Source organism: Oncorhynchus nerka, linkage group LG9a (assembly GCF_034236695.1).
Source record: "Oncorhynchus nerka isolate Pitt River linkage group LG9a, Oner_Uvic_2.0, whole genome shotgun sequence".
Lineage (NCBI taxonomy): Eukaryota > Metazoa > Chordata > Actinopteri > Salmoniformes > Salmonidae > Oncorhynchus > Oncorhynchus nerka.
The window spans coordinates 6,085,700-6,106,766 of NC_088404.1; the positions used below are offsets into that span (position 1 = coordinate 6,085,700).

Below are 21,067 nucleotides of genomic sequence, written 5' to 3' on the forward strand. Positions count from 1 at the left end.
AAAAACAAATCAAGTTTATTTAAAAAAATAAAGTTTGTTGTTGGATTGCTGTTATAGAGGTCATTTCCTTAGTAGGTGACGTCAGAGGTCAGATTGTGGGAGAAGTGAGTTTCTCAGGATAATAGACGAGTTTCGCACTAGTAATTACCAGTTGGAAGGCCATTCAAGTGGATTGTTCCCTGTCGTAATGTGGTAAATTCCCACTTGGTTAGGAACGCAGCATTAGTCTTCTAAGCAGAGTGATGCCTTGTATGCAGAGTGATGCCTAGTATGCCTTGTATGGTCATTGTAAGCAGATGTACACATCAGCAGTCACCCACGAAGCATCGTTACCCATCGCTCCACAAAAGCCGCGGCTCTTGCAGAGCAAGGGGAACTACTACTTCAAGGTCTCAGAGCAAGTGACGTCACCGATTGAAACGCTATTTAGCGCGCACCGCCGCTAACTAAGCTAGCGGTTTCACATCCGTTACACAGAGAAGGCTGTTATATTACAGTATTTGACTACCCCTTGTTGTTGGACATAGGAGCAGCCCTTCAGTATAGGTTATCAGCTAAATAGAACACTGGAAGAAATGCAAGGACAAGGCTATGACATATTTGTTATTTATTGAAATGACACACATCTTTATAATATATAGCACATATTCTTTATGAAATGACAGAAGGACAATCCTATGTAATAGAAGCCTACTGATGTGATGCTGATGGTCACATTAGCTGTAGAGATCTAATGTTGGCTTTGGAAATTAGTATTTCAATGCATTGAACTATAAAGCTGGTAAATTCTCCCCTAATTATCCTTATGAGTTGTGAGAATCTCTGTATATCACATTTATAAGATATACATTCCATTATGAGATTGACATTTTATAAATATAGGCCTATAGCCTATATGTGAAACAAATCCTGCCTGGTAGCACATTTAAGCAATAAGGCCCGAGGAGGTGTGGTATATGGCCAACATACCACAGCTAAGGGCTGTTCTTACGCACGATGCAACGTTGAGTGCCTGGACACAGCCCTTAACCGTTGGCCATATACCATAAACCCCCGAGGTGCCTTATTGCTATTATAAACTGGTTACAAACATAATTAGAGCACTAAAAATACATGTTTTGTCATACCCGTTGTATACGGTCTGATATACCACGGCTTTCAGCCAAATCAGCATTCAGAGCTCGAACCACCCAGTTTATAATGAACGATATAGTATGTCACGGAATGCTGCAATATTACTTTTGTCATCGATTTACTTTGAGATTTCAATTGATTGTCAATGACTTGTTTAAATTGTATTATGAAACAATCATGGTTATTGTAAAGATTACAGTGTAGCAGTTTGGAACAGCACATCTGAACAGGTGATAACTTCTATTTCATCCCAAGGTGCATGATTTTCCTGATTGGTCCTGGTCCACCCCAGAATCCCCTTTGGGGAAAAAGGATCAGATGTACGTTTATGACTAACATTCCTCAACAAAAATATCAATATAGATTTTATTTCCTGCCCCTATAGTTGCGGGTTGTGTTTATTTAGGGCATACAACAGAAAACATTTGAAAACTGGGTTTTTTGCAACAGAAAAATGAAAATAACGGTGTCTTATTGGTTAAACGCTCCATGTTTCAGTCAGTTTTTCCATTTTGGTGCCTAATGAACACAACCCAGGAATTCTCTTTGACAGCTACTTACTTGAGAAGACCATGCCAGTACAGATGAGGCATCACGTCAGCTTTCATGTGGTACATGGTCCATCTCTCCTTGCTTTGGTCAATGGGGAATGTCTCCAATGGCTGACCACTATAGTCAAACTCAGCCAGAATGACTTTACTGTAACTCGTCACCAAAGGGCAGGAAGTGTAGCCATCGTACTGTAAACACAAGTATTTTAGCACAGTGTTATCTTGTAGTTTATGAAAAAAACGAAATGCGTAATTTGTAAAATTTCAAAAAGGAGGTTAGGTTTAGTTGATTTAGTGTTAGTTATGTAACATACCTTCGTATCCGGCTTTTCATTCTTCAAGACTTTTGAAATAGTCCTGTCCAGAATACTAGACTGAGCAGCTGGAAATAAAATACACCATGTTATCTTTCCCATGCTCAATAGAAAATATACTACATGTAGCCAGGTCCATAATTATTGGCACCCTTTGATAAAAAATGGTTTAAAAAAATAAAAAAAAAATACTGAGCTATATTGTATGCTTAAAACAATTGGGAAATGATATTGTTTTATACCAATACAATTGTTCAGAGAAGTAGTACGAAAAATCTGAGGAAGATAGGGGCCAAAATGATTGAGACCTCTTGTTTTCAATACTCTAGGATAACAACCGTTTTCTAAAAATGTTTTATGAGATTGGAAAACACTTTGGGAGGGATCTTAGACCAGTGGTTCCCGCAAAGAGAAAACTACAGTCCATCATTACTTTAAGACGTGAAGGTCAGTTAATCCGTAACATTTCAAGAACTACAAAGTTTCTTCAAGTGCAGTCGAAAAAAAAAAAACATCAAGCGCTATGATGAAACTGTCTTTCATGAGGACCGCCACAGGAAAGAAAGACCTAGAGTTACCTCTGCTGCAGAGGATACGTTTATTAGAGTTAACTGGCTCTCATGAGGACCGCCACAGGAAAGGAAGATCTAGAGTTACCTCTGCTGCAGAGGATAAGTTCATTCGACTTAACTGCACCTCAGATTGCAGCCCAAATAAATACTTCAAATAACAGACACATTTCAACATCAACTGTTCAGAGGAGACTGCGTGAATCAGGCCTTCATGGTCGAATTGCTGCATAGAAACCACTACTAAAGGACACCAAAAAGAAAGAGACTTTCTTGGGTCAAGAAACACAAGCAATGGACATTAGACCGGTGAACATTTGTCCTTTGGTCTGATGAGTCCAAATTTGAGATTTTTGGTTTCAACCGCCGTGTCTTTGTGAGACGTGGTGTGGGTGAACGCATTCTCTGCATGTGTATTTCCCACTGTGAAGCATGGAAGAGGAGGTGTTATGGTGTGGGGGTGCTTTGCTGGTGACACTGTCTGTGATTTATTTAGAATTCAAGGCACACTTAACCAGCATTCTGCAGCGATTTGCCATCCCATCTGGTTTAGCCTTAGTGGGACTATAATTTGTTTTTCAACAGGACAAAGACCTAACACACCTCCAGGCTGTGTAAGGGCTATTTGACCAAGAATCAGAGTGATAGAGTGCTGCATCAGATGACCTGGTCTCCACAGTGCCCCAACCAAATTGAGATGGTTTGGGATGAGTCAGGCCACAGAGTGAAGGAAAAGCTGCCAACAAGTGCTCAGCATATGTAGGAACTCCTTCAAGCCTGTTGGAAAAGCATTCCAGGTGATGCTGGTTGAGAGAATGCCAAGAGTGTGCAAAGCTGTCATCAAGGCAAAGGGTGGCTATTTGAAGAATCTCATATATAAAATAAATTTGTTTCAAACTTTTTTTGGTTTCTACATGATTCCATGTGTTATTTCATAGTTTTGATGTATTCACTATTATTCTACAATGTAGAAAATAGAAAAATAAAGAAAAACCCTTGAATCAGTAGGTGTCCTACAACTTTTGACTGGTAGTTAGTTCCCCAATGCTGGTAGGGGAGCCCGAGTGATAAAGTTTGGGAAACCCTGTCTTAGTCCATTCCACCATACAACTTGATATCCTTCAATGTTATGGGGCCATTTTGCTTCCACTGGTCCTGTGGCCCTTGTTAAGGTCAACAGAACTTGACCAAGTTCTAGGACATTTTAGCCAAAAACCTGGTTGCCTCTGCCAGGAGGCTGAAACTTGGCCGCAACTAGATCTTCCAGCAATACAATAACCCAAAGCATTAATCAAACTCCACAAAGAAATTGTTAATTGAAATATCAACATTTTACAATGTTTATTTTAGTCTTTGGACTTGAACCCCATTGAAAACCTGTGGTTTCAAATCAAATCTTGACTTGATTTGAAACAGAGCAGATGAAGGATATCAAGGAATTGGAAAGAATATGTGTGGAAGAATGGTCCAAGATCCCTCCGAACGTGGCCTCCAACTCATAAAACTTTCTAGAAAAAGGCTCAGTGTCGTTGTCATTACAAGGGGAGGGTTCCGGAGCAAAACAGGGGAGGGTTCCGGAGCAAAACAGGGGAGGGTTCCGGAGCAAAACAGGGGAGGGTTCCGGAGCAAAACAGGGGAGGGTTCCGGAGCAAAACAGGGGAGGGTTCCGGAGCAAAACAGGGGAGGGTTCCGGAGCAAAACAGGGGAGAGTTCCGGAGCAAAACAGGGGAGAGTTCCGGAGCAAAACAGGGGAGAGTTCCGGAGCAAAACAGGGGAGAGTTCCGGAGCAAAACAGGGGAGAGTTCCGGAGCAAAACAGGGGAGAGTTCCGGAGCAAAACAGGGGAGAGTTCCGGAGCAAAACAGGGGAGAGTTCCGGAGCAAAACAGGGGAGAGTTCCGGAGCAAAACAGGGGAGAGTTCGGAGCAAAACAGGGGAGAGTTCCGGAGCAAAACAGGGAGAGTTCCGGAGCAAAACAGGGGAGAGTTCCGGAGCAAAACAGGGAGAGTTCCGGAGCAAAACAGGGGAGAGTTCCGGAGCAAAACAGGGGAGAGTTCCGGAGCAAAACAGGGGAGAGTTCCGGAGCAAAACAGGGGAGAGTTCCGGAGCAAAACAGGGGAGAGTTCCGGAGTAAAACAGGGGAGAGTTCCGGAGTAAAACAGGGGAGGGTTCCGGAGTAAAACAGGGGAGGGTTCCGGAGTAAAACAATTTTAAACCCTATCTTTTTTTTAGATATATTTTATGTATAACTTGTTAAACAAAATATCTTTCTCTGAGCAATTGTATTGGTATATAATAATATAATTCCCCAACTGTTTAAAGCATGCAATATAACTCAGTATTTGAATTATTTATTTTATACAGTCTTTTTCACTCATCTTTATCAAGGGTGCCAATAATTATGGACCTTACTGTAGGTACAGGTTTTCAACCTGGCAGGTGGGCAGGAAAATACCATTAAAAAAGTTTTGCAAGAGCAGTTTCCCCCAACTTGGTGTTTTGTGGTTTTCTTTGTAGTGGGAAAATAGAAGAACTGAAACCACATACCCACTGCAGCAGCTGTTTTGGCTGTCGGCAGGTTGGTGCAGTCTCCGATCCCAAACACGTTGGGATACTTGTTATGTTGAAGGGTCTCTTTGTTGACGTCCAGCCAGCCACCCTCATCAGCCAATGAGGATCCTTTAATCACCGGGTTGGGTCCCATTGGAGGAGTGACGTGAAGCATCTCATACTGACAGAAAGAAAAGATTGATTCATTGACTGAAAATGAGCAAAAACAAATGAAATTATACAACCGTGGCTGTCTTGTTGTTGCCCAGTGAATGTTCCGATATGAATACTTCTGGATTGTTTGTTTCTTAGCATCAAGCTTCTATGTCATCTTAGATAATCTATTGCAGATGTGTAAAACAAACCCCTCTGAACTACCATTCCATGTTCTCCATGTGTACATCATAGCTGCCTGGAACTTAGCCTGGTCACAGATATGTCTGTGTTGTCTTGCCAACTCCTACGGTCTTTGTGACACATGATAATGACCATAGGCATAAGAGTTGGCAAACACAACACAAACAGATCTGGGGCCAGGCTACCTGGAACTTACCTCAAACACTTCAGTTTCTCCAGGAGTGTCAAGGTTTTCAAACACGGCCTCCTGCTTGTTGGCCCGGACCTCTACGAGGTTGTGTCTGAGATTCACCTGGATGTCGCGATTCTTCACTATCTCCCACAATGCATCTGCATATTTCTTGATCCCAAACAGCACTGGCAGTGACGTGTTGTACATGACGTTGGCAGTTGCTCTTTTCCCTGTCTTCGAGAAGGATCAGATCAGAATGACTTTTTATGCTGGGTTGTGTTCAGTAGGTATGAAATGGAAGAAAAATATTTTAAAACAGAGTGAAACAGGAATATATTATCTGAACACGTCAAATAAGAAACACTTCCGTTGCAAAATGTTTCTGTAAAATGTCCGCTAACACGACCCAGATCATTTGACAAAAATGGAGAGTCATAATACTACTTGTTTATGAAGCTTTATCTGATGTATTTTGTATCAGTCGTATTACAATACCTTTCTGAGATAAGCATCGGTCAGGTACAATACCTTTCTGAGATAAGCATCGGTCAGGTACATGATCTTCTGTGGTGCTCCTGCACACTTCACCGGAGTGTTGGGGAAAGAGAATATAGCATTTCCCTCCTTGAAGTTCTGCAGTGCACTCCAAGTCTTCTCCACGGTTTGCACGGAGTAGTTTGAACCAATCTTAAATTCCTCCCAATCATCAATCTCAGGCAGGCCTTTGATCTAGAAAGTCATTGTAAAAAAGACCAAAAGATTATATCATTGGCAGAGACTGACGCATACAATTGTACCGACCTCGATATATCATAAAAGAATGTCCACAACAGAGGAACGAATTACCTAATTTAACAGTTTATTAGACAGAAATCACACAGGCTACTGTTTGGCCATAGCACCAAATAACTAACTGATAACAACAGAACACAGGCTACTGTTTGGCCATAGCACCAAATAACTAACTGATAACAACAGAACACAGGCTACTGTTTGGCCATAGCACCAAATAACTAACTGATAACAACAGAACACAGGCTACTGTTTGGCCATAGCACCAAATAACTAACTGATAACAACAGAACACAGGCTACTGTTTGGCCATAGCACCAAATAACTAACTGATAACAACAGAACACAGGCTACTGTTTGGCCATAGCACCAAATAACTAACTGATAACAACAGAACATCAGAACACAGGCAACAGAACACAGGCAACAGAACACCAGATCACAGGCAACAGAACACAGGCAACAGAACATAAGCAACAGAACATCAGAACACAGGCAACAGAACACAGGCAACAAAACATCAGAACACAGGCAACAGAACATCAGAACACAGGCAACAGAACATCAGAACACAGGCAACAGAACATCAGAACACAGGCAACAGAACACAAGAACACAGGCATCAGAACAACAGAACACAGGCAACAGAACATCAGAACACAGGCAACAGAACACAGGCAACAGAACATCAGAACACAGGCAACAGAACACAGGCAACAGAACATAACACAGGCAACAGAACAGAACACAGGCAACAGAACAGAACACAGGCAACAGAACAGAACACAGGCAACAGAACACAGGCAACAGAACACAGGCAACAGAACACAGGCAACAGAACACAGGCAACAGAACACAGGCAACAGAACACAGGCAACAGAACACAGGCAACAGAACATCAGAACACAGGCACACGTAACTGTCCAAACGTGTCTCTACACTATTATACAGTAAGTCTTATGTTGAAACAATATTGAGGAAGTGAAACGAACAATCTATGGTCTTATCACCTTCTCGTAGTGTAGTTGTAGACCTAGAGCCACTATCAGATACTGGTAGGAGATCTGTTACAGGGAAGACAATATGTTTCAGTCAGTAGTAGGGTGGGAAATGATTGTACGCCTACCTCCTTGGATAGGACAGGTAAAGCTGAAATTGACTTCATTGACATTTGGTTAGTTGCATTTCAAGACCCATTTCATATTAAGAGAATCTCTAGAGCATCTGATGTTGCCAGGAAAGGAGGGGGAAAAAATAGATTATGACGACACTCGACTGAAGTTTTGCCTTGCTCACGTCGATACCAAGCCCAACAATGACGTTTGATCAAGTCAATCAACATGTCTTAAATCAAATTAACGATAAGGAAAGTAAAACAACAGCCCTTCCTACCTCCATGCCATTGTCTGTGCGCACAGTGTTTGTGTCTGGGTCGATCTCCCGTACATTCGATTTCACCCACTTGACTCCAGGAGGTATGACACTGGCTGTAGGGCGACCAGAAGAGGCCACACTTTTGACCCCAGCTCCAACCAACGTCCAGATGGGTTGATAGTAGTGCATCTATAAAACACAGGGAAGAACGCTGCTCAATAAATGTTGTCCCATGCTCTATACTACAAGTTCATCCTCAATAGCCTGTGGATGTCCCAAATGGTACCCTCGTTCCCTAAATAATGCACTATGGGCTCTGGTCAAGTAGTGGACTACAGAGCCTTCAGAAAGTATTCACACCATGGCCTTTTCCCACATTTTTGTTGTGTTACAGCCTTAATTTAAATTTGATTTTTTTTAAGAAAATACTAATTGTCACTAGCCTTCACTTAATATCCCATAATGTCAAAGTGTAATTGTGTTTAGAATATATATATATTTCTTAAACAAATTCTTTTAAAAAAAATGAAAAGCTGAAATGTCTTGAGTTCAATAAGTATTCAACCCCTTTGTTAGATTAAGCATAAATAAATTCAGGAGTAAAACTTTGCTTAACAAGTTACATGGAATAGTGTTCAATATGATTTTTGAATGGACTACCTCATCTCTGTAACCCACACACAAACACAATTATCAGTAAGGTCCCGCAGTCGAACAGTGAATTTGAAACAAAGACCAGGGAGGTTTTCCCATGCCTCGAAAAAAAGGGAACCTATTTTTAAATGGTCAAAATAAAATAAAAAGCAGACTTTGAATATCCCTTTGAAGTTATTAATTACACTTTGGATGGTGTATCATTACACCCAGTCACTACAAAGATACAGGTGTCCTTCTTAACTCAGTTGCCGGAGAGGAAGGAAACCTCAGGGATTTCACCATGAAGCCAATGGGGACTTTAAAACAGTTACAGAGTTTAATGACTGTGATAGGAGAAAACTGAGGATGGATAAACAACATGGTAGTTACTCCACAATACTAATATAAATAACAGAGTGAAAAGAAGGAAGCCTGTACAGAATATAAATATTCCAAAACATGCATCCTGTTTGCAACAAGGTACTAAAGTAAAACAATGTGACAAAGCAATTGACTTTTTGTCCTTAATACAAAGTGTTATGTTTGGGGCAAATCCAATACAACACATTACTGAGAACCATTCTCCATATTTCCAAGCGTAGTGGTGGCTGCATCATGTTATGGGTAAACTTGTAATCGTTAAGGACTGGGGAGTTTCAGGATAAAAAAAAGAAACGCAATGGAGCTAAACACAGGCAAAATCCTAGAGGAAAACCTGGTTCAGTCTGCTTTCCACCAGACAATGGGAGAATAATTCACCTTTCAGCAGGACAATAACCTAATTTTACAAGGACAAATCTACTCTGGAGTTGCTTACCAAGAAGACAGCGAATGATCCTGAGTGGCCGTATTACAGTTTTGACTTAAATCTACTTGAAAATATATGGCAAGACCTGAAAATGGTTGTCTAGCAACGAGAACCAATTTGACAGATCTTGAAGAATTTTAAAAACAATAACGGACAAATGTTGCACAATCCAGGTGTGGAAAGCTCTTAGAGGCTTACCCAGAAAGATTTGCAGCTGTAATCTAAAAAGGATTGACTCAAGGATGTGAATACTTTTGTAAATGAATACTGTATTTCATTCTCAATAAATTGTGTGTAGATGGGTAAGAATTACATTTTTTTTAATCTATTTTGAATAAAGGCTGTATAAACAAAATGTGGAATAAGTCAAGGGGTATGAATACTTTCTGAAGGCACATTGGATTGACTGTAGACTGTAGGCCTCTCTGATTGAGGGGTTGGGTTATATGCGGAAGACACATTTCAATTTAAGTCATTCAGTTGTACAACTGACTAGGTATCCCCCTTTCCCTAGCACCGATGCTATAGTGAATAGGGTGCACTTTAGCAGTCAACAACGGTCTTTAATACCTCACTGGTTTCCACTACGGCCACATTTTCCGCCCCTAGCTTCCTCTTCATCCGAGCACTCATTGCGATGCCCCCAGTTCCTCCTCCCAGCACTAGGACCTTGTAATGCTCTTTGGAGGAGGCACTGCTGCTGCTGGTGTGGAGACGACAGACGCCAATGCCAGCCGTCCTATGGCACTGCCTCCACAGGGCTGGCTGCCGGTGCATGACTGTCACTGTTGCCATGTATTCCCTTCTGTACCTCTAGAATTCTAGAATGTATTCAAAAGTCAGAATTCAGTTACAATGACTACATAGGCTTAAAGTGACAGATAATTGACAGGCAGTGTAGTCAAAGGAATGAATAGCAGAGGGCGCATGTCTGAAAACAAAAACAAGCACCTTTAAAAAAAAATGTTTTTAAGTGTTTACTTTAGTTTATTTAGTAAATATTTTCTTAACTCTATTTTCTTAAAAGTGCATTGTTGGTTAAGGGCTCGTATAAGTAAGCATTTCGGTGCAAGTGACAAATGCTATTTTATAGTAGGCTTTCCTAGTAAGTTAAATCATGTTAAAAATACTTTTCTGGACGTTAAAAAAAAAAAAAAAAAAAAATCTGGTACATTTTCCAGATGTTGAATATACGTATTTTCCGGGCGTTAAAAAATGTTCAGTTCTGAATTAAAGTTAAAAAGTGCTCATTAGAGACATTGGGACAAATTTCAACTGCCACATACATTCTTAATAAAGTAAACATTATAACACAATAATTATTTGTTTATCCATTTAATATAGGAAAGAGGAGCCAAATGAAGATAAATACATATAATTTAGACTAGGTGAGTATCTGGAGCATCAGCATTTGTGGGTTCGATTACAGGCTCAAAATGGACAGAAACAAATAACTTTCTTCTGAAACTTGTCAGTCTTCAATGTGAGAAATTGCCAAGAAACTGAAGATCTCGTACAACGCTGTGTACTACTCCATTCACAGAACAACGCAAACTGGCTCTAACCAGAATAGAAAGAGGAGTGGGAGGCCCAAGTGCACAACTGAGCAAGAGGACATGCACATTAGTGTCACGTTTGAGAAACAGACGCCTCACAAGTCCTCAACTGGCAGCTTCATTAAATAGTTCCCCCAAAACACCTGTCTCAACGTCAACAGTGAAGAGGTTAATCCGGGATGCTGGCCTTCTAGGCAGAGTTCCTCTGTCCAGTCTCAACGTCAACAGTGAAGAGGCGACTCCAGGATGCTGGCCTCCTAGGCAGAGTTCCTCTGTCCAGTCTCAACGTCAACAGTGAAGAGGCAACTCCAGGATGCTGGCCTCCTAGGCAGAGTTCCTCTGTCCAGTCTCAACGTCAACAGTGAAGAGGCAACTCCAGGATGCTGGCCTTCTAGGCAGAGTTCCTCTGTCCAGTCTCAACGTCAACAGTGAAGAGGCAACTCCAGGATGCTGGCCTCCTAGGCAGAGTTCCTCTGTCCAGTCTCAACGTCAACAGTGAAGAGGCGACTCCAGGATGCTGGCCTCCTAGGCAGAGTTCCTCTGTCCAGTCTCAACGTCAACAGTGAAGAGGCGACTCCAGGATGCTGGCCTCCTAGGCAGAGTTCCTCTGTCCAGTCTCAACGTCAACAGTGAAGAGGCGACTCCAGGATGCTGGCCTCCTAGGCAGAGTTCCTCTGTCCTGTCTCAACATCAAAAGTGAAGAGGCGACTCCAGGATGCTGGCCTTCTAGGCAGAGTTCCTCTGTCCAGTCTCAACGTCAACAGTGAAGAGGCAACTCCAGGATGCTGGCCTTCTAGGCAGAGTTCCTCTGTTCAGTCTCAACATCAAGAGTGAAGAGGTTAATCCGGGATGCTGGCCTTCTAGGCAGAGTTCCTCTGTCCAGTCTCAACATCAACAGTGAAGAGGTTAATCCGGGATGCTGGTCTGCTAGGCAGAGTTCCTCTGTCCAGTGTCTGTGTTTTTGCCCATGTTAATCTGTTATTTTTATTGGACAGTCTGAGATATGGCTTTTTCTTTCAACTCTGCCTAGAAGGCCAGCATCCCTTTGGGGGAACTATTTAATTTATACTTGCGTGGGCTAACATTTTCCCAGCCTAATTGTAACCAAATATCCAAACGGAAATTCCATGAAAACAAAAATCCGACTGATTGTCTCAAAGCAGCGCGATAACTACAGCCCCATTCATGGTGCTGTAAAGCCAACAATAAGGATAAATTCCTTCAGTGGCACTAGCCTACTTCATTCCAATATTTTCGTAATTCAGTGATATTCATTCCCACAATACCTATTAGTTGATTCATCCACTTGTGGTTAAGAAAACGTGCATTTGTAAGAGTATAGACTTCTGTCCCCTCGCTCCGACCTGGGCGCGAACCAGGGACGCTCTGCACCAGCGCTAACTAGCTAGCCATTTCGCATCGGCTACACATACATAGTGGTGGGATTTGCGAAGTAATGAGGACAAGCCTTGCAAAGTTTATTACTGCCATGAAGACCGTAACAGCCTAGTAACGGGCACTGCCTAGCAACCACCCGTATGAAGCTTCAAATCACATGAACGCATATTGCTTACGCCGGATTTAGCTAAAACTAGTCTTATTTTTTAATTTGTGAAACAGTGTAAATTCTGATCCCAAAAGTCGGACGTATATACGCCGATTTAGCATTTAAAACAAACTTGTTTATGCCGAACTGGTGCAACAGGCTGGCCGGTGTACTGTACTGAAATCAGGCTACTGATGGGACTTTGATACTTTGCAGAAACTCAATCCAAATAAACGTTCTGCCACAGTGACCATGTTATTTTTGCAAAGACTATTTGATTCCGAGTTCGGACATATAAAGTTTGTATGTGAAAACGAATTATAAGAGTCATACTTTCATTTTTTTCCCGAACTCACTTCAATCGCGTATTAAAGAGGGAAGTTGAGCTGATTAAGCGAGCAGACGTTTTAATCGGCGCATTCTTACTTTGAATATGACCTTTCGCCGATCAATATCAGAATAGGGTGCATGTTTACATTACTAAAGCCATACTCCGCCTTCTGTCATAATCACTTTAATATCAAATTAGTAGTGTGCGTGTAAACGTACTCTATGATTGGTTCAGATTTGGTCCGGACCCCAATCAGATGCCTATGTTTTGGCCTGGGCCAAATCATGGCTAGTCTGACCAAATCTGAACCAAGCGTAGACTTCTACATTTGGGCCAAATCCGGACCAACAATCGGTATCAGTGGAAGTTGGAAATCATTGTTAGTCCAAAAGACGTCGGTCCATGCTTATAGTGGATTGAGGCTACAGTATATTGCCCCGATATCAAATTGTGTTGTCGCATAGTGCGTGTAGCTGTCTCACGACCAATTTTACTTAGTCAACATACTTCATTGCCGACGCACATAGTAGGCTACATCTATGTGTTTTGTTGAAAAATAATTGTGTAGAGAAAGGTTATTTGAAGTCAACAACAGCTTATTCTCAGAAGTTATTAGCAATCAAAGTTATCCAGGCTGTATCACAACCGGCCGTAATTGGAAGTGCCAAAGGGCGGCGCAGAATTGGCCCAACGTCGTCCGGGTTTGGCCGTGGTAGCTCCGTCATTGTAAATACGAATTTGTTCTGACTTGCCTAGTTAAACTAAAAGAAGTTATAACTCATGCAGAGAAACCCTATTCATGTTGCCGCGTTCAAGAAAAATCGGAACTCGGAAACTCCGACATTTTCTACTTGGAAACTCGTAGAAAGATAAACTCAGTTCCCCACTTGGAAAGTATCAGAATCAACCAAAAGGAAGCTCACTGCAAAAAAAAACGTATTAAATGTTTTGTCTTGAAAACACCAAAAATTCTGTCATGGTAGAAACCTACCTTATTTAATGAAGGAAATTGCGAAAACGGGATATGATCCTTGCAAGCTGGCGATCTACCCACAGACTTCTATTAAAAACTGGTCTATCTTTTTGAACACACGCCTCGAGAGTGTCACGGATTGCATAATACCCAGAATGACCTGGGTCGCGTTCAGTATGGCACATCGTTTTAAAACGTACTGGACACGAATTATTCCACCTTTACCCTGTTGACTTTCCACACCACTTTAACTTACCGGTTTCAAAAAAGTTCCAGGTAAAGTCACACGGAAAAGAAAAAGAGAGAACTTTCTATAGTTTTCAAATGCACCACTTGTCGCTGCAGAGCCAATTAGGGCAGTCAAGGCTACAGTAACCTCGCCCCCAGGCTATTGCGCACAACGGAAGTTTGAAGAAGTGTCTGGGGACTAGATTAAGGCTACGGTAAATACAAATTGGCCTCATTTCACAAAACCCAGACTCAAACCAGTTCAAACAGCAGCTGGGTCATTCTATTAAACCTGTATTTTTTTAGTTCCTCCGAACTTTTTTACGTTTATTGGGTCACCGACATCTAATTTAAAAATCTTAATTTATATACATTGAAATGTCCCCTGTAATGAAGTGTAAGAAACATGACATTTATTTAACAAGCATTTCCCTACACTACAAGCATTTCGCTACACTGGCAATAACATCTGCTAACCATGTGTATGTGACCAATACAATTTAATTTGATTTGATTTGAAATATCAGAAAATATGTTGTTTTTAACTGAGACAATTCATTTTGTCGTGTCATCTGTGGCCTTCACTGAATTTCTACTTAGGATATGACGAATACAAATTGCACATAGATTTAGCCATCAATGTAAACATCTATTTGTGCACTTTTGTTGAGTATGTATTTTTCCAAATAAATGCATGATTATTGATTAAAATTGCAATATTTATTTGCGTACCTCATTCTACCCTGTTAAGCCAACCAATCTCGCCCCATAAAAATTGTGAATTTATCCTTATATGCAACCTGGTCTTCATACCAAATGTAACATATCGTGCTAAATGGAGTGTTTTGCTAGCACAGACTGGAATATGTTCCGGGATTCCTCCGATGGCATTGAGGAGACCACCACATCAGTCAATGGCTTCATCAATAAGTGCATCGATGACGTCGTCCCCACATTGACCCTACGTACCCCAACCAGAAGCCATGGATTACAGGCAACATTCGCACTGAGCTAAAGGCTTGAGCTGCCGCTTTCAAGGAGCTGGACTCTAACCCGGAAGATGATAAGAAATCCCGCGCTATGCCCTCCTACGAACCATCAAACAGGCAAAGCGTCAATACAGGACTAAGATTGAATCGTACTACACTGGCTTTGACGCTCGTCGGATGTGGCAGGGCTCGCAAACCATTACAGACAACAAAGGGAAGCACAGCCGAGAGCTGCCCAGTGACAAGAGTCTACCAGACGAGCTAAACTACTTCTATGCTCGCTTCGAGGCAAATAACACTGAACCATGCATGAGAGCACCAGCTGTTTCCAGAAGACTGTGTGATCACGCTTGCCGCAGCTGATGTGAGTAAGACCTTTAAACAGGTCAACAGTCACAAGGCCGCAGGGCCAGACGGATTACCAGGATGTGTACTGCGAGCATGCGCTGACCAACTGGCAAGTGTCTTCACTGACATTTTCAACCTTTCCCTGTCCGAGTCTGTAATACCAACATATTTTAAGCAGACCAGCATAGTGCCTGTGCCCAAGAACACTAAGGCAACCTGCCTAAATGACTACCGACCCTTGGGCACTCACGTCTGTAGCCATGAAGTGCTTTGAAAGGCTGGTCATGGCTCACATCAACAGCATTATCCCAGAAACCCTAGTCCCACTCCAATTTGCATACTGCCCAAACAGATCCACAGATGATGCAATCTCTATTGCACTCCACACTGCTCTTTCCCACCTGGACAAAAGGAACATCTATGTGAGAATGCTATTCTTTGACTACAGCTTAGCATTCAACACCATAGTACCCTCAAAGCTCATCAATATGTTAAGGACCCTGGGACTAAACACCTCCCTCTGCAACTGGATCCTGGACTTCCTGACGGGCTGCCCCCAGGTGGCAAGGGTAGGTAACAACACATCTGCCACTCTGATCCTTGACACAGAGGCCCTTCAGGGGTGCGTGGTCAGTCCCCTTCTGTACTCCCGTTCACTCATAACTGCACGGCCGGGCACGACTCCAACACCATCATTAACTTTGCCAATGACACAACAGTGGTAGGACTGATCACCGACAACGACGAGGCAGCCTATAGAAGGAGGTCAGAGACCTGGCCATGTTAGGTGTGCGTAATGAAGGGCAGCCTGGTGCCCTCGAACTCCAGAGAGGGAGAGCGGGAGCAGGCGTAGCAGTACCCCGGCCATCCCTGCCGGCCAAACCCTCCCCTTACCCGGATGATGCTGGGCCAATTGTGCACCGCCCCATGGGTGTCCCAGTGGCGGCTGGCTGCGACAGAGCCTGGACTCGGACCAGGATCTCTAGTGGCACAGCTAGCACTGCGATGCAGTGTCTTAGACCACTGCGCTACTCGGGAGGCCCCGGTGTCAGCATTCTGTAAGGATCGACGCTGGTAGACGAGAAGCAGGTACAGGAAGTGAACATTTAAGGAGCAACGGACATGGAACAGGACAGGACAGTGTCTGGACATGAACACATAATGACATTAACATTAACACTTATCTCCCTCACTAGCCTTAAGCACCAGCTGTCAGAGCAGCTCACAGATTACTGCACCTGTACATACCCCATCTATAATCTAGCCCAAACAACTACCTCTTTCCCTACTGTATTTAATTTATTTATTTATTTTGCTCCTTTGCACCCCATTATTTCTATCTCTACTTTGCACATTCCTCCACTGCAAATCTACCATTCCAGTGTTTTACTTGCTATATTGTATTTACTTCGCCACCATGGCCTTTTTTTTGCCTTTACCTCCTTTATCTCACCTCATTTGCTCACATTGTACATAGACTTATTTTTCTACTGTATTATTGACTGTATGTTTGTTTTACTCCATGTGTAACTCTGTGTCATTGTATGTGTCGAACTGCTTTGCTTTATCTTGGCCAGGTAGCAATTGTAAATGAGAACTTGTTCTCAACTAGCCTACCTGGTTAAATAAAGGTGAAATAAAACAATTAAAAATGTAAAATTAATGCTGACACAGGGAAAAAATGGGGGAGCAGACAGTTATAGACGGGACAATCAACAAAGTGAAGGACTCTCAGATGAGTCCAGTGATCGCTAATGCGCGTAATGATGGTGACAGGTGTGCGTAATGAATGGCAGCCTGGAGCTGTGTTCGTTGTTCGCGGCACGCATGACCAGAATGACACATCGATGAACCACCCAAGGCACACCCAATTTCAGTTTGAAAATTGAGAAAGAGGCAGAGTTGGACCATTTTCCGTGTACAAAGTCGACATTTAAGAATATATGCAATAGTCTGTAGGCCATGTGCCACTGGAGAGAGTCAATCAACATTTCTGCTTAGATGTTCACAGTCTAAATATGATACAAGACTGTGAAGATCTGTGTCATTCTGGTCATGAACACCTCGACCAACGTAGCTAGTTCATTAGCTAAGCTAGTTCATTAGCTAAGCTAGTTCATTAGCTAAGCTAGTTCATTATCGTGATGTCAGTTGCATGTGCTCAACACAGAAGAACCTCAACAGTAAGTGCTTCAACACACCACATTTCAGTTACAGCAACAAGGTGCCAACTGCTGTGATTCAGCCAGCTAGTGAGGCGGCAGGTTAAGAGCATTGGGGCCAGTAACCGAAATGTCGCTGGTTCAAATCCCCAAGCTGATTAGGTGGAAAATCTCAAGTGTGCCCTTGAGCAGGGCACTTAACCCTAATTGTTCCTGTAACTCACTCTGGACAAGAGTGTCTGCTAAATTATGTAAATGTCCAGTGGGGAAGTCCAGAGCTGATTGGGCATTGGAGTACTATAGGCTCACTACTATAGGCTCAGACACGTTGAAGACCTACACTGAGTGTACAAAACAGTTGGAACATCAATTCGTCACAAATTGAGGCTGTTATGAAGGCTAAAGGGGGGTGCAACTAAGATCATGTAGGAAGGTGTTCAACATGTTATGTACACTCAGTATCTGTGCCTACGCCACTGCCTCTGCAAGGTGTCGAAAGCGTTCCACAGGGATGCTGGTCCATGTTGACTCCAATGCTTCCACAGGGATGCTGGTCCATGTTGACTCCAATGCTTCCACAGGGATGCTGGTCCATGTTGACTCCAATGCTTCCACAGGGATGCTGGTCCATGTTGACTCCAATGCTTCCACAGGGATGCTGGTCCATGTTGACTCCAATGCTTACCACAGTTGTGTCAAGTTGGCTGAATGTCCTTTGGGTGGTGGACCATTCTTGATACACATGGGAAACTGTTGAGCGTGAAAAACCCAGCAGGGTTGCAGTTCTTCACACACTCAAACCGGTGCGCCTGGTACCTACTACCATACCCTGTTCAAATGCACTTAAATATTTTGTCTTGCCCATTCACCCTCTGAACGGCACACATACACAGCCCATGTCTCAATTGTGTCTAGGCTTAACAACTATTCTTTAAATGGTCTGTGAATGATGTGGATTCAACAGGTGACATCAATAAGAGATTATAGTTTCACCTGGTCAGTTTCTCTCATGACAATAACATGTAGTGTCCACAGATCAAATCAAATCAAATGTATTTATAAAGCCCTTCGTACATCAGCTGATATCTCCAAGTGCTGTACAGAAACCTAGCCTAAAACCCCAAACAGCAAGCAATGCAGGTGTAGAAGCACGGTGGCTATGAAAAAACTCCCTAGAAAGGCCAGAACCTAGGAAGAAACCTAGAGAGGAACCAGGCTATGAGGGGTGGCCAGTCCTCTTCTGGCTGTGCCGGGTGGAGATTATATCAGGCCAATATCAGGCCAGGTGGTTGTCGAGGGTGCAACAGGTCAGCACCTCAGGAGTAAATGTCAGTTGGCTTTTCATAGCCGATCATTAAGAGTATCTCTACCGCTCCTGCTGTCTCTAGAGAGTTGAAAACAGCAGGTCTGGGACAGGTAGCACGTCTGGTGAACAGGTCAGGATACCATAGCCGCAGGCAGAACAGTTGAAACTGGAGCAGCAGCATGGCCAGGTGGACTGGGGACAGCAAGGAGTCGTCGTGCCAGGTAGTCCCGAGGCATGGTCCTAGGGCTCAGGTCCACCGAGAGAGAGAGAAAGAAAGAAAGAAAGAGAGAAAGAAAGAAAGAGAGAGAGAATTAAAGAGAGCATACTTAAATTCACACAGGACATCGGATGAGACAGGAGAAATACTCCAGACATAACAGACTGACCCTAGCCCCCCGACACATAAACTACTGCAGCATAAATACTGGAGGCTGAGACTGGAGGGGTCGGGAGACACTGTGGCCCCATCTGACGATACCCTCGGACAGGGCCAAACATGCATGATATAGCCCCACCCACTTTGCCAAAGCACAGACCCCACACCACTCGAGGGATATCTCCAGCCACCAACTTACCATCCTGAGACAAGGCCAAGTATAGCCCACAAAGATCTCCGCCTCGGCACAGCCCAAGGGGGGGGTCCCAGTGGAGAAAGGGGAACCGGCCAGGCAGAGACAGCAAGGGCAGTTCGTTGCTCCAGTGCCTTTCTATTCATCTTCACATCCCTGGGACAGACTACACTCAATCATAGGACCTACTGAAGAGATGAGTCTTCAATAAAGTCTTAAAGGTTGAGACCGAGTCTGTGTCTCTCACATGGGTAGGCAGACCATTCCATAAAAATGGAGCTCTATAGGAGAAAGCCCTGCCTCCAGCTGTTTGCTTAGAAATTCTAGGGACAGTTAGGAGGCCTGCGTCTGGTGACCGTAGCGTACGTGAAGGTATGTACGGCAGGACCAAATCGGAAAGATAGGTATGAGCAAGCCCATGTAATGCTTTGTAGGTTAGCAGTAAAACCTTGAAATCAGCCCTTGCCTTAACATGAAGCCAGTGTTGAGAGGCTAGCACTGGAGTAATATGATCACATTTTTTGGTTCTAGTCAAGATTCTAGCAGCCGTGTTAGGCACTAACTGAAGTTTATTTAGTGCTTTATCCGGGTAGCCGGAAAGTAGAGCATTGCAGTAGTCTAACCTAGAAGTGACAAGAGCATGGATTAATTTTTCTGCATCATTTTTGGACAGAAAGTCTCTGATTTTTGCAATGTTACGTAGATGGAATAAAGCTGTCCTTGAAACAGTCTTGATATGTTCATCAAAAGAGAGATCAGGGTCACGAGTAACGCCGAGGTCCTTCACAGTTTTATTTGAGACGACTGTACAACCATCACGATTAATTGTCAGATTCAACAGAAAATCTCTTTGTTTCTTGAGACCTAGAATAAGCATCTCTGTTTCGTCCAAGTTTAAAAGTAGAATATTTGCAGCCATCCACTTCCTTATGTCTGAAACACAGACTTCCAGGGAGGGCAATTTTGGGGCTTCACCATGTTTCATCTAAATGTACAGCTGTGTGTCATCTGCATAGCAGTGAAAGTTAACATTATGTTTCCGAATGACATCACCAAAAGGTAAAATATATAGTGAAAACAATAGTGGTCCTAAAACAGAACCTTGAGGAACATCGAAATTTACAGTTGATTTGTCAGAGGACAAATCATTCACAGAGACAAACTGATATCTTTCCGACAGATAAGATCTAAACCAGGCCAGAACTTGTCCATGTAGACCAATTTGGGTTTCCAATCTCTCCAAAAGAATGTGGTGATCGATGGTATCAAAAGCAGCACTAATGTCTAGGAGCACGAGGACAGATGCAGAGCCTTGGTCTGACGCCATTAAAAGGTAATTTACCACCTTCACAAGTGCTGTCTCAGTGCTATGATGGGGTCTAAAACCAGACTGAAGCGTTTCGTATACATTGTTTGTCTTCAGGAAGGCAGTGATTTGCCGCGCAACAGCTTTTTCATTTTTTTTTTGAGGAATGGGAGATACGATATAGGCTGATAGTTTAAAAAAATATTTTCTGGGTCAAGGTTTGGCTTTTTCAAGAAAGGTTTTATTACTGCCACTTTTAGTGAGTTTGGTACACATCCGGTGGATAGAGAGCCGTTTATTATGTTCAACATAGGAGGGCCAAGCACAGGAAGCAGCTCTTTTAGTAGTTTAGTTGGAATATGGTCCAGTATGCAGCTTGAAGGTTTAGAGGCCATGATTATTTTCATCATTGTGTCAAGAGATATAGTACTAAAACACTTAAGTGTCTCTTTTGATCCTAGGTCCTGGCAGAGTTGTGCAGACTCAGGACAACTGAGC

The 21,067-nt window shown here is 42.9% G+C and overlaps 1 protein-coding gene across 3 annotated transcripts; it reads right to left on the reverse strand.

Moving 5' to 3' along the window:
• Positions 1-592: 592 nt before the first annotated feature.
• sqor (sulfide quinone oxidoreductase) lies at positions 593-14,019 on the reverse strand. 3 transcript variants are annotated; one of them, XM_029654479.2, is made up of 10 exons: positions 13,918-14,019; positions 9,826-10,076; positions 7,830-8,000; positions 7,448-7,501; positions 6,174-6,374; positions 5,670-5,879; positions 5,114-5,297; positions 2,000-2,067; positions 1,696-1,874; positions 593-1,432 (listed from the first exon to the last, which is right to left on the reverse strand). In XM_029654479.2, the coding sequence occupies exons 2-10, from the start codon at positions 10,048-10,050 to the stop codon at positions 1,375-1,377; spliced, it is 1,350 nt and encodes a 449-aa protein (XP_029510339.2). In that variant the 5' UTR covers positions 10,051-10,076; positions 13,918-14,019; the 3' UTR covers positions 593-1,374. The 3 variants fall into 3 exon arrangements, with proteins under 3 accessions (XP_029510339.2, XP_029510338.2, XP_029510340.1); XM_029654478.2 differs by lacking the exon at positions 13,918-14,019 and adding an exon at positions 13,680-13,797; XM_029654480.2 differs by lacking the exons at positions 9,826-10,076; positions 13,918-14,019 and adding an exon at positions 13,680-13,797.
• Between the last annotated feature and the right edge of the window lie 7,048 nt (positions 14,020-21,067).